Raw genomic sequence first — 12,981 nt, forward strand, 5'->3', positions numbered from 1 at the left:
CAAATGTCAATTTTGTCTTTGTTCTGATACTCAGATCCCTTTCAGGTGGAAAATGCATATGATTTCTTTAAGCTCTATTTTAATAATGCCCTTCCCCCCTCACAAACATTTGAGCAATATGTCTCTTGCAAAATGCTAATTCCTTTTTTGTAGAGTGTTCTTGGGACTGTTACAGTGTTCTTACCCTGGGTGTGCAAATGAACTGCAGAAATGTCTAACACCTTTGAAATTATGAAAACATAAACATGTACATTTTTCTGGGGAATGGGTCAAAAGATTTCATCAGATTATCAGTAAGATTCAGGTATGAAACAGGGTTAAAAAAACCACACACACACACAGAAAACACTGCTCAACTAGAGGATATAGAAGGAAATTATAATTTAAATTTAATACTAAACCCAAACTGTTTACTAAATTAGTCCCTTTTTTCCTTGTCCTTTTGAAAATACCAATGCTAACCATTTGAATGTTTAAATTATTTGAAATAATTTGGGTTCTCTGAGCTTTTCAGACTACAGGCAGATAGATACAAAAAATAAGTAAGATCATTCTTAAGTTTTACAAAGAGTAATCAAATGACATTATATTAAGCATTTGCTAAAATCTGTGTCGATTAATTGGAAAACCGAGACAAAGGAGCTTTCCTGTGATGAAGGGATTTCAACACTGCTCTGCTAGTTGTGTCACTATAGAAGTAAGGATTTTGTATATTTAGCACAAACTAAATCAAGAGGTCAGAAGGCCTGGGGTTCTAGTGCCAGTTTTATTTGTAACTAACCATGTACAAATCACTTATCTATTAAAAAAAAAAAAAAAAGGTTAACATCTATCCTTAATTCACAAACATATTATGAAACCAAAATCTTTTCTAAGAAAAGTTCTTTGTAAACCAATATTTTACTACTAATTAGCTTATACCTAACTCAGAGGACGAGAATGACACATGAGAGAATGTCTCTTATCAATTGGTTGCACACCTTAATTCTGTAGATGGATAATGTGGTTGTGAACAGCTTGTTTCTATTTCGATCTTACAGAACAAAAAACTGTCAACAAGAAGTTACTGATGAAGAAAAGTTGGCCAAAAAATATAATTAAGATAGAGTTTTCCATGTTAAGAGCAGTGCTTGTTGACATCCCTCTATGGAACAAAAACTACAGCACCGTTTGCTGTTTTGAAGGAACATATGCCGCTAGAGTAAGAATCTTATTTCACTGAACAATGTTAGACAGGAACCTCCTGCAGATTCTCCCAGTGGCCCACTGAAGTGGCTAAGAAAACATTATTTGTGTATTTGGCTTTTTTAAACCATTTTCTCTCTCCCTCCCTTTTCTTAGTTTCAAAATCCTGTTCTCCAGGATACACTCCTCAGTACTCTGCCTGGGTGAAAAGAAATATCAGCATTTGGTCACTAGAGAACAAATATAGAAGAGGAATTAGTATGTTATTGAACAATGATTCAAGAAGATAAACTAAGTGAGTATAAAAAAATTTATAGACCATAAGCATTTGTACATATACACTATTTATCATGTATATGTATTGTGACAACCATATGTATTAACAGACCCTCAAAAAGTAAGCACCTATATGTTCTCGTATTTTACAGTATCAAATTTGTGCAACCTAAGTCTCTATTTCTAGATCTTCCCTTATTATGGTGACATAAAACAAAAAAAACAAAAATCAGACTAGAGCATGGTTCACAGAGAAATATAGGAGAGATACAAATAAATAAAATAACCAGGTACACCACTGCTTAGGGAAGTATTTTAGAGGAAACATACTCTTACTTTTGGCCCCAAATGTCATCATCCACTTATGTTATTTGTCAACTTTTAATATAAAAATACCTTCAAGCTGATAATCATTTACAGTGACTTACAAAACTGACAGAAAATTTCAATGCTACATAAAACAATTTTATACACAGCTTAAAATTTTAAAGTTCTCTTCTGGCACTTGATTTTAGAGTTGATAGACACAATAACTACTACTGATCTCAATAAAATACTGTTTTTAGCTTATACATATCTTCAAAGCCATATCACCTCACAAAAATCACTTCCTGCCAAAGAAATCTCTAAGACAAACACCAAAACTATACAGCCAAAATGTTGTAGGAAAGCATATAAACTTTTTAAGACAAGGCATGACCAATGGATTAAAACTTTACATTACCCAATCCCACGTCCAGTGAAAAAAACAACTGTTCCTCTGACTCAGTGAAACATGTATCAGGTATAGATGAAAAAATACAGCAAGTTATCTATTGTTTTTGGTTTAGAAGGGTCTAAATAGTGGTACTACTAGAATGGATGCTTTTTAAGACAGAAAAATGGTCACATTTTAGCAAATACACATTTTATATTCCAAAAATAAAAAGGAAAAATTTTTTAAGTCAGTGGAATCCTGATTTTTCTTACTTTTTGTGAGTGCTTAAGACCATTCTGTCCATTATCAGAATGAAATCACTCTTTAATAACCTCAATTATATGTCCAATTGTTTGTCTTTGCAAAAGAGAAGAAAACCAAACCAAATTTTAACAAACTATACTAAACTTAGAATACTAAAAACTGACTATGTGAGAATTTGGGAAATCTACTACTTTCATTATTCAGAAGGAAGATATAAATCTTTGAAACCCTGCCAACAATTTCTAGTCCAATTTTCTACAAAAAAATGAAAAAGCTAACTTTTCCCCCACAACACTAAACAGAATTTAAGAATGAACAGAAGACTAAATTAGATAATCAAAATATAAACTGTGTAATTAATGAAAACTATTCACTAGTGCAACAAATTCTTGAACATGGAAAAAAACCAGCAAGCATTCTAATCAATTACATGGTTCATTTTTTTTTTTTTTTGCATATTTTAATCTTGACTTTCAGCACAGTAAATTATTATAAAGCTGATTTCATGGACTGTTTACATTTTGTAACATCACATTAGCAATTCAAACATTACCCTTTCTAAACCAAATCTGCAATCCTAATCAAAGTTTTCTTTTTTCCCCAGAAAAGGAAAGGACATCTTTTTAAGATATATTCATAGCAATAGAAACATCTTAGTATTTCAAAATATTTACAAAGAACCCTGCTGATCCTGTGCATTTCGCTGAGGGGCTACCTGTACCCAGACTTCATCATCAGAAAAAGAACTTGAACTTCCTGACTCAGAGTCCAGTTCACTGAACCCATCTAAGTCCCATTCAGTACTAGACTCACTTCGTGCATCATCTTCCTCAGTGATGAAACTCTGACCAGGTTCAAGGCAGGAAGGATAAACACGAGCACAGAGGCAAATAAAGCCAGAGTCAAACTGTAGAAGACCTAACATGGTCCCTATATTAATCCACTGGTCTTCCCTTGTATCATATTCATACACAGTTACCCGGTTCTTTTTCCATTGAGGGGTTGTAGAAGTGATGAGGAGCAACTTTTGGCCATGATTGACAATCTGGTAGTTGTGGGTCTCCGAGTCCAGGGGAATATTACTAATACGCCTCCATTCTCCCCTGGCTGGGTTATACACCTTCATGACTGGGATGTCACAGATGCAATAGATCTCATCGTTGAAGACACAGGCTTCCTGAAAGTCACTCCGTTTAAGAGAAGCACAGTTCAGCCACATATTATGGCTAGGATCATAGCAGAGCATGCGCTTACTGTTCACGGCATAAAGATAGTTCTGCACCACTATGAGTTCAAAGGAATAGAAGGAATGTGGTACAGGGGCCACTAGGGCCCACTGGTTCCTCTGAACACTGTAGCACTCCACTTCCTTTAGTTTCACTCCAGTAATGGGGTCCCGCCCACCCAGGATATAGATGTAGCCATTGAGGTATGCCACATCCATGCCCTCCCGGCAGAGCAGGCGGTCAGCAAGTTGCTGCCAACTATTCTGGGCTGGTTTATACACCCAGAGGTCCTTCCTGGGCTGGGCGGCCAGATAGATGTCATGGTCTGGAGAGACACAGACAGCTGAAGAGGTGACAGTCTTAGTGTGAGCCAAACTGGTCAAAGGCGATGGCATTGTGTAAATGTCCCCCGAGTATGGGTCATAGCACAGGAAGGGGTCTCTGGGATGGCCAAAGAAGATCACCATCTCCTTGGCACACACACCCAGCCTCTGGGGTGGATTTTCTGCTATGGACACAACAGAGCTGCCGCCGCTGCTCTCCGGCTTGGGCACCAGAGCCTTGCACAACGTGTCACCGTATCGCATCTGCCGGGCCCCTTCAACAAGGTCCAGACAGTACTTCTTCACAATGGGCTTGGTCAGCAGCTCTTCCAGGTAGCCCCGATCTTCATCAGAAAAGTGGGTCCAGCGCACACACTTGAAGACTTCTGCAGCGCTGGGACCCCGCTCCTTGGGAGCCGCCTCCAACCACTGCACCGCCACGTGACACACGGTCCGCTCACTCTCGATGTCTAGACTGTCCAGGCGCAGGACAGCTAGCAGCTGGGCCAGGGTCAGATCTGCCAGGGACTCTTCCCGAATCGAACCCATACGGCTGAGCTGCTTGAAGTTGTGGGCTATAAACGACTGGGCCTGTGATCGCAGCTTGTGATGGTCGAAGGCGTCAGCGAACTTGAGGATGGCCGTGCAGTTGGCTAGATCAAGGCGGCGGGCTAGGAAGGAGGCACAGGCTTCCCGCACGTACTCCAGCTGCAGCATGTCGGAGGCCGCGTAAAGGCGCTGCACGTTGGCCTCACTTAATGACACGCGACCGGTGTAGCAGTAATCAACCAGCACCTCGAAGGACTCGGCGTCCACGTCGTGCATGGTCACGTTCGTCTGATGGCTCTCGTACATGCCGCCAGTGAACATGCTCTTGAAGTAGGGACACGCAGCCGCCAGCACGTTACGGTTGCAGGAAAAAAGGCGGCCCGTGCCGGGCCCGCTGCCGGGGGTGACCACCTCGATGGTCACATCGCAGAGCAGCCGCGCGTCGTAAAAGGACTTGAGCTGGGCCAGCAGGGCTGCAGAATGGCCCATGTCCTTCAGCTCCTCCGGGCCCGTGAAAAAAGCCGAAACCGAGGGCTTGGAAATCCTCTTGGGACGCCTCCCGCCGCGGGGACTGGCGAGGCGGCGAGAGCGCGGAGCTTCTTCCCGGGACTGCATGGTGGAGCGGGCGGCGGGGAGCGAAGGACGAGAACCGGGCTCTGGCGCCTCCTCGCTCTTTTCGCTGACGCCGAGACCACTACGTCCCTGAAAAGACTGCCGCGCTGATTTAAGTCAGCCCTGCTCCGCGGTGCCGCCTCCCTTTATCGCGTAGACAGTGCCTGACTCACCCGGTTCCAGTTCCACGCCCTTTCTCCGCCTCAGCTCGCCCTCACAGGACCTACAAACTGGAACCAAGCGATCCGCCACCGCCGCGCTGGCAATACCGGTAGGTGCCCAGGAGAACTACGGCTCCCAGGTTGCCTTTCGCGCCTCGAGGCATGCCGGGACCCCGCGGACTCTGCGGCTTAGGCGGCCTCACAGGAGCCGCTATGCATGTTGGGATCAGTAGTTCCAGTAATATCGCGAGGCTTCTGGGGGTCTAATGCTTTAACTAACAGAATCAGCAAGCGTTTATTCCAGATTTGATGGTTTAGAGCTGTGGGTTTGAAGTGTAGAGTGGAAGTCCCGTTTTAATATTCATTAGTTGTGTAACTTTTCTGTCAGAACTTTTCCCAGTGTGGAAATTGGGGATAATAGTATTTCATAGGATTCTGGGAGAATGGAATGATCTAAATTTCATAGGACATAGAATGCTTCAATAAATACTTGTTGATTAGATCAATAATTGCTTACACCGTGACTAAAATACAAACGTTGAGTAATTGTTGGCTTTTCATTTAGAACTTATGAAAAATGAGGCATCCACTTATTCGAAACCATGAGCAATTTCTACACAGAAAACTTCCAGTGTTTACTGTTGCTTCTTTTCAAAGGTTCTGAAGAGTATTAAAGTATTTTCAGTACTAAATGATATGTAGGTCCACTAGGATATCTTAGACAAAGATGAGATCCTAGAGAGCAGCATTTCTGATGGTCTTAAATGGGCAAATCAGGCACATTCACAGATATGTTGACATCTCACCTAATCAACAGTTCATCAACTAGGGAGCAAAATTATTTTCATAACTTCTTAATAAGAGGGTTACTCATATTTCTTCTTTCGCATCCTTTCCAAAAATCAATTGAAGATTCTATAATTGTCTTTACTAAGAAGTTCCAAAGAAGAGTTCTAAATTAAAATATTTAAACAAACATACCTTGTATTGTACAAAAACCGAAGATCCTCAAAACAAGGTATTCATACATGCTTACATATTCCTTGAAATAATATAGTAGTTTATGCTGTACAAAAGTATTTGTATATGACAGATCAACATTTAAATATTTAAAATCAAGTGCTTAGATTTTTTTAAGTTAAGTTAGGGGTTAAGTTTAGAGAACTTTTATTTAAAAATTAGTCTGCTCCTGTGGCTAGTTTGCCTGCCATGTGTTACCATAACCTAGTGAATTAAATCTTTAGTATTAGTACCTGAATAGGTGAATAACGCACAAAAGAATAACTCTTAGTCAAACTGTCTTTCTTTTCTGATTAACTGATGAGGGCCTAATGGAAACACTCCAGGATAGAGACATTAAACTAAGTGGGGCTCTGGGCCCCAGTATCTCTTCTGTACCTTCCTTGGGTGTCTTTCAGGTACCCCAGAGAGGATTAAGTTATTAGTAACAATGATTGCTTTCCCTCCTGCACTAACACCAGCTGGGAAAAAAGCAATTAAAACAATTTTTAATGTCTATAAAATATACTTTACATAAAGGCTACCATTTTAACAAATTTTAAATTTTTCATTGCTTTGGCATTAAGTATTTCACCTTGTTGTGCCACCATCACTACCATCCAACTGTTTATATCTTGCAAAACTACAACTTTGTCCCCATTCATAAAGTCTCTGTCTTCCTCCCCCAAATCCCTGGTAACTACCATTCTACTTCAGGTCTCTGAATGTGACTACTCTGTGTGCTCAATAAGTAAAAATAAAATGTTATTACAGCTTTGCCCATCAAAAAGCAGTGAAAAACAAAATAAAAATGCAAGTCAGAGACTAGGAAAAATTATCTGTAATACATATTATACTCAATAAACATATGAAAAGCTGTTCAACATGCAATGTTGTTCATCATCAGATGAATGCAAATTAAAGTCACAATGAGAAAACATTGCACACCCACTAGAATGACTAAACTTAAGATCGATAATATTAAAAATAAAGGTCAACAATACTAACCAACAAAAACATTGTATGTAGGGCGATTATCCTTCAATTAAACATTTTTTTAAAAAGGTCAACAATTTAAATGTTGGTGATAATAAGGAGCCATTGGAACCCTCATATATTAATACTGTGATTATAAATTGATAAATCCACTTTTAAAACCTGTTCAGTAGTTTCTTTGAATGTTAAATGCCCAACAATTTCACACCTATGCATCTGCCCAAGAGAAATTAAAACATGTCTACAGAGACTTGTGCAGGGGTTCCCTGGTGGCTCAGTGGTAAAGAATCCACCTGCCAATGTGGGAGACATAAGTTCGATCCCTGCACATGCAGCAAAGCAACTAAGACCAGGAGCCGCAACTACTGAGCCCGTGCTGTAGAGCCCAGGAGCCACAACTACTGAAGTCCAAGCGCCCGAGAGCCCGTGCTCTGCAACAAGAGAAGTCTGAGCACCGCAACTAGAGAGTAGCTTCCACTTGCTGAAACTAGAAAAGCCCACCCAGCATGAAGACGCAGCACAGCCAAAAATAAATAAATGAAGTTATTTTTTTAAAAAATGACTTGTCCAAGGATGTTCATAGAAGCTTTATCCATAATAGTCAAAACTGGGAATAGTCCAAATATGCATCAATAGAATGAAAGAAAGAAATTGTGGTATATTCATACAGTGCAATACTACTCAGAAATAAAAAGAAACAATCTGATACCTGCAATTGTAAATTGATTATCAAAAATTTTTAACAGAAGAAACTAGATATACAGGGAGTATATGCTCTATGACCATTTATGTGAAGTTCCAGAACAGTGAAAATAAGTTCTGATGAATCAAAACATGAAAGAGGCAGCCACTGTTGGGGGAGTGGGTGGAGGTAACAGATTGCTCGGTTGATTGGAAAGGAACACGAAGAAACGTTCAGGAGTGATGGAAATGTTCTCTTCTTGATTAGGCTGGTAGTTACACAGGTGAATGCAACTGTCCAAAATAACCCAATTGTAAATACAATGATTACAAAATGAGTACAGCCATGTGGCCTCCATTCAGGTCCGGAAATAGAACATTACCAGCACCCCAGAAGCTCAACCCCTGCCAACGCGTGTTTCCTAAACACTGTTGCACCCCAACACTAGAGACAAATGATTTTAAAAACAATTTCTTTATAGTAGTTTGGTGATCCTAGGTCCTTTGACTCAATTTCAAACTATCTCTAAGGTTTGTTTATTTATTTTAATATTTATTTATTTGGCTGGGCCAGGTCTTAGTTGCAGGAGGTGAGATCCAGTTCCTTGTATGAGTGGGTGCACACCTGCTCAGTCGTATCCGACTCCTTGCAACCCTATGGACTGCATGCAGCTTGCCAGGTTCCTCTATCCATGGCAAGAATACTGGAGTGCGTTGCCATTTCCTCCTCCAGGGGGATCTTCCCCGCCAGGAATCAAACAGGTGTCTCCTACGTTGGCAGGCAGGGTCTTTACCACTGAGCCACCTGGGAAGCCCCCTAATTCCCTGACCAGCGCTCAAACCCCAGCCGCTTGCATTAGGAGTATGGAGTCTTAGCCACCAAAACAGCAGGTAAGTTCCAAAATGTACTTTTTAAATAAAGTTTGTTACTCCTTGCTATTTTAAAGGTGTTGATTATAGGAGGCAATGAACTTTGGCTTTCCAGACTGTTTTACAAGAACCCTGATTTATCTTTGGCTTAAAGGCCCAGCGAGAGATGCAGGAGACACTGGTTCGCTCCCTGGGTCAGGAAGATCCCCTGGAGGAGGGGATGCTTAAAGGTCCATTCCTAATATTTTTCTACTTACAGTTAAAAATGTCAAGTTTACCTTTGTAGTTTGGGGGACTAAAGGTCTATCTGCATAGTGTAGGATTGTGAGTTTAACTGAATCTCATTGTCTGAAAATAAAGTATAGAACAACTGAAAGTATTCATTAATTAACTAACAGATGTCCTAGATCCTTGCTACTCCAAGTGGTGTCTGTGGGCCATCATGATCATCCGTCCTCACCTGGGAGCTTGTTGGAAATGCAGAATCATAGGCCCCAAACCTACTGAATCAGCATCTGCCTTATGGCAAGTTTCCCAAGTGATTTGTATAAACACCAAGGTTTGAGAAACATTAGGGCAGACTAATGAAAAACATTAAGGTAGACTATCTTCATTTTGCCTTGTTTCACACGATGTTTAATACTTACATTTCCTTAAATAAACGTTTCTCTGTTACATAACATGCCTGAAAACAAAAACCTGTTTCTGGACTTCCCTGATGGTACAGTGGATAAGAATCCTCCTGCCAATGCAGGGGACACGGGTTTGATCCCTGGTCCGAGAAGATCCCACATGCCATAGGGCAAGTAAGCCCGTACACCATATCTACTGAGCCCACAAGCCTAAAACCTGTGCTCTGCAATGAGAGAAGCCACTGCAACGAGAAGCCTGCACACCACAAGAGTAGCCCCGCCGCTCCTACCCCGCCCCGTTCACTGCAACTAGAGAAAGCCTTTGCTCAGCAACAAAGACCCAGCGCAAGCCAGATAAATAAATAAATAAAAAATTTAAAAAGAGTGTCAGCTAATAAATTTAGAATAAATGAAAGTCTGAGAGCATCACCATTTTGTAACTCTAAATGCACCAGACGTCTCAGGCAAAGCAAGAATCCTTCACTGAGGTTAAATCAATGAGATTAAAGGTCATTAGGTGTATCAGTTACATATTTGGGTGTAACAAATTACCCTAACAATTAGTGGCTGAAACCAAGAAACCATAATAATTGACTCCGTGTCTGAGGGTCACATCCTGGAGTAGGGCTCTCCTGAAATCATAGTTAAGGCTGTCCACAGTCATTTCAGGACACAACTAGGGGTACACGGTCCACTTCCAAGCCCACTTGTGTGCCAGCTGGCAGGCTGTTGAGGACTGTTGGACCGATCTGGACTCAGTTTTGTCAAACAATGAAGCTCACTCCATAGGGCTGCTAATGACAGCATCTTGCTGCCACCAGCACTAGTGACCCAAGAGAGAGGCAGAAGCAGAGCCAGAAGCGAGTCTTTCTACAACCTCGTATCAGGTGTGACAATCCCACCACTTCCATCGTATTCTACCGGTTAGAAAAGAGTCAATAAATCTGGTCCACATTCAAGGGGAGAAGATTACACAAGTGCATGAAATGCCAGGAACAGGGATCACTGGGGTCATTTCAGAAGCTGCCTTGCACAATGAGAAATCAAATGTTTATATGATGACAAAGTATTACCCTGCAGATTATATACTCATTATTAAAGAAAGCATGGTGAGCTTGCTCCATTTCCATTACTATGGAGAGTCTGCCAGCTTTCAGACTTAGTATCACTAACAGCAGGAACTTCCTGATATGATACAGTATCACAATATCATCTATGAAGTAGTCTTACCAAACGTGTTTAATCTGAATTTAACTCATCTTTAGACATAATATTACATTATAGTACATTAAATTCTCCAGGCCAGAATACTGGAGTGGGTAGCCCTTCCCTTCTCCAGGGAATCTTCCCAACCCAGGGATTGAACCCAGGTCTCCCTCATTGCAGGCGAATTCTTCACCAGCTGAGCCACTAGGGAAGCCCGTAGAATATTTAGAGGATGAATGTAGGTTACCAACAGCATGAGCAAACAGCCAGACAAATTTAGAATGTAGGCTATTCTACAAAACAACCCTGTGGGACTCTTTGAAAGGTCCATGTCATGTGGGGAAAAAATTGGGGCATAATTAAAAAACTAAAGAGATACTGGCAAATGTAACGTGTGAATCTTGGTTGTATCCTGAATTGGACAAAACAAACAAAAACAACTAAAAAAAAAAACATTTGGGGGATAATTGAAGAAATTTTAATTTGTAATAGCTATTAGGTCATATAATACAATTATTATTATTATTAATATACATTTAGTGTGATAATACATTGGGCTTCCCTGATGGCTCAGAGAGTAAAGAATCTGCCTGCAATGCAGGAGACCCAGATTGTAAAGAGCCCCTGGAGAAGGGAATGGATACCCACTCCTGCATTATTGCCTGGAGAATCCCATGGACAGAGGAGCCTTGTGGGCTTCAGTCCATGGAATCGCAGAGCTGGACATGACTGAGCATCTAACATTTTCAATTTTCAGTGTGATAATGGAATTATAATTTTGTATGAGAATGCCCTTATTCTTAGGATGTGATAAAATATTTAGGAGTAGTGTTATAAGATCAGAAACTAACTTTTAAATGGTCCAGGGATTTCCCTAGTGGTCCAGTGGTTAAGACTCCATGATGCCAATGCAGGGGACTTGGGTTTGATCCTTGGTCAAGGAACTGATTCCATATGCTGTGAAGTGCATCCAAAAGATAAATTAAAAAAAAAAAACACTTTTAAATAGTTTAGCAACCACTGTATGTGTGTAAATCAGAGAAAGAGAAAAAACAAATATGACAGATATTAACAATAGTTGAAACTAGACAATATAGCATTCATTGAACTAGTTCTTTAAAATTATTTAAATAATTTAAAATTATTTGTAAAACTTTTCTGAATACTTGATTTTCAAAATAAAAATTTCAGAAAAAATTTTCCTCTCATCTTTATTTCCAAATAGTTCAATTGGTCTTAAAACTCTATTTTAACCAGTCTTTTCTGGCATATAGTTCCTTTCTGAGGAACTCTCTAAAACAACAACCACTCTCTTTTTCACTCAAAACTTCCCAAGAACGATTACTAAATACAGTGTGCCGCTCTGAATTAGGGTTGGTGACATATTTTGGTTCCCTGTTCAGCTGGAAGCTCTGTAAGGTAAGGACTAGGTTTTACATGTCACAGCACAAAACCGACCCCAGTGAATTACTCATATTACACCACATTTGTGAACATTTATTCAGAACAATAAGAAACGGAAGCCAGAGAGTCTGCTTTAAATATTGACTTGTAGTTGGCACAGTACAGAGTTCATTCAGCTCTTACAGGGCGTGACCGTCTGTATACTAGTGCTCACCATTATTGACTCATATTCTTCACAACTTTTATTTGTTTTTTTATTTAAAAGTAGTAGTTTAAGTCCTAACACCGACATGAATAATGGTACTTTGTCTTTAAGGAAGTCTGTAAGTTTATATCACTAGATTTTACCATGGGCAAAGTCCTGAAGATTTAAAATGTATTTAAATTAATTTATAGATGGTTAAAAAAAAAAGGTATATACAGAGAACAAATGATCTGCTCTAAATCACATAGTCAATTCTCAATACTTTCTTTTTCCAACGATGCATACTTCGGTTCTACATGAAGAGTTGGACTGTACTTTACAGGAAACTTAAACTCTTAGGTCAAGAAACATGACTTGATTCATTAAAAAAATATTTTTGTGAGTATTGTGTACTTTTAGCTGCACTTTATCAACTTTCATAAAGACTTCCTTGCTTCAGTGTGCTTCTTGATGTAGGCCCATTTCATTTCTATAATAATAAATTATAAATCACACTTTATTTGACTAATTTAAGGTTTTCATCCAAAAATTCAGTAATGGCTTCTTCATCCGCTGATTGAAGCAGTCTTTGAATTAGCTGATCCAAGCACTTCTCCCCACATAAAAATTCCTGGTAAAAAACAGTTACCATGAAAACTTGATTACTAGAAACAAAGGAGAAACACAACAAAGAATTAAGCATTTATGTATTTTGT

At 39.9% G+C, this 12,981-nt stretch overlaps 2 protein-coding genes across 3 annotated transcripts in view; both read right to left on the reverse strand.

The window, feature by feature from the left end:
* Positions 1-346: 346 nt before the first annotated feature.
* KBTBD7 (kelch repeat and BTB domain containing 7) lies at positions 347-5,416 on the reverse strand. Its single transcript, XM_043892005.1, has one exon. It carries the CDS (start codon positions 5,133-5,135, stop codon positions 3,093-3,095), a length of 2,043 nt encoding a protein of 680 aa, XP_043747940.1. The 5' UTR covers positions 5,136-5,416; the 3' UTR covers positions 347-3,092.
* Positions 5,417-12,148: 6,732 nt separating this feature from the next.
* The window catches only part of MTRF1 (mitochondrial translation release factor 1), a 37,486-nt gene continuing 36,653 nt past the window's right edge, over positions 12,149-12,981 (reverse strand). Inside the window, exon 10 of one of the 2 annotated variants that reach the window (XM_043892006.1) lies at positions 12,149-12,896. In XM_043892006.1, the coding sequence (XP_043747941.1) occupies positions 12,783-12,896 (114 nt within the window). In that variant the 3' untranslated portion in view covers positions 12,149-12,782. Of the gene's footprint in view, positions 12,931-12,981 lie in introns of both variants that reach the window. The other variant, XM_043892007.1, reaches the window with a different exon arrangement.

This window comes from Cervus elaphus, chromosome 30 (genome assembly GCF_910594005.1).
Source record: "Cervus elaphus chromosome 30, mCerEla1.1, whole genome shotgun sequence".
Lineage (NCBI taxonomy): Eukaryota > Metazoa > Chordata > Mammalia > Artiodactyla > Cervidae > Cervus > Cervus elaphus.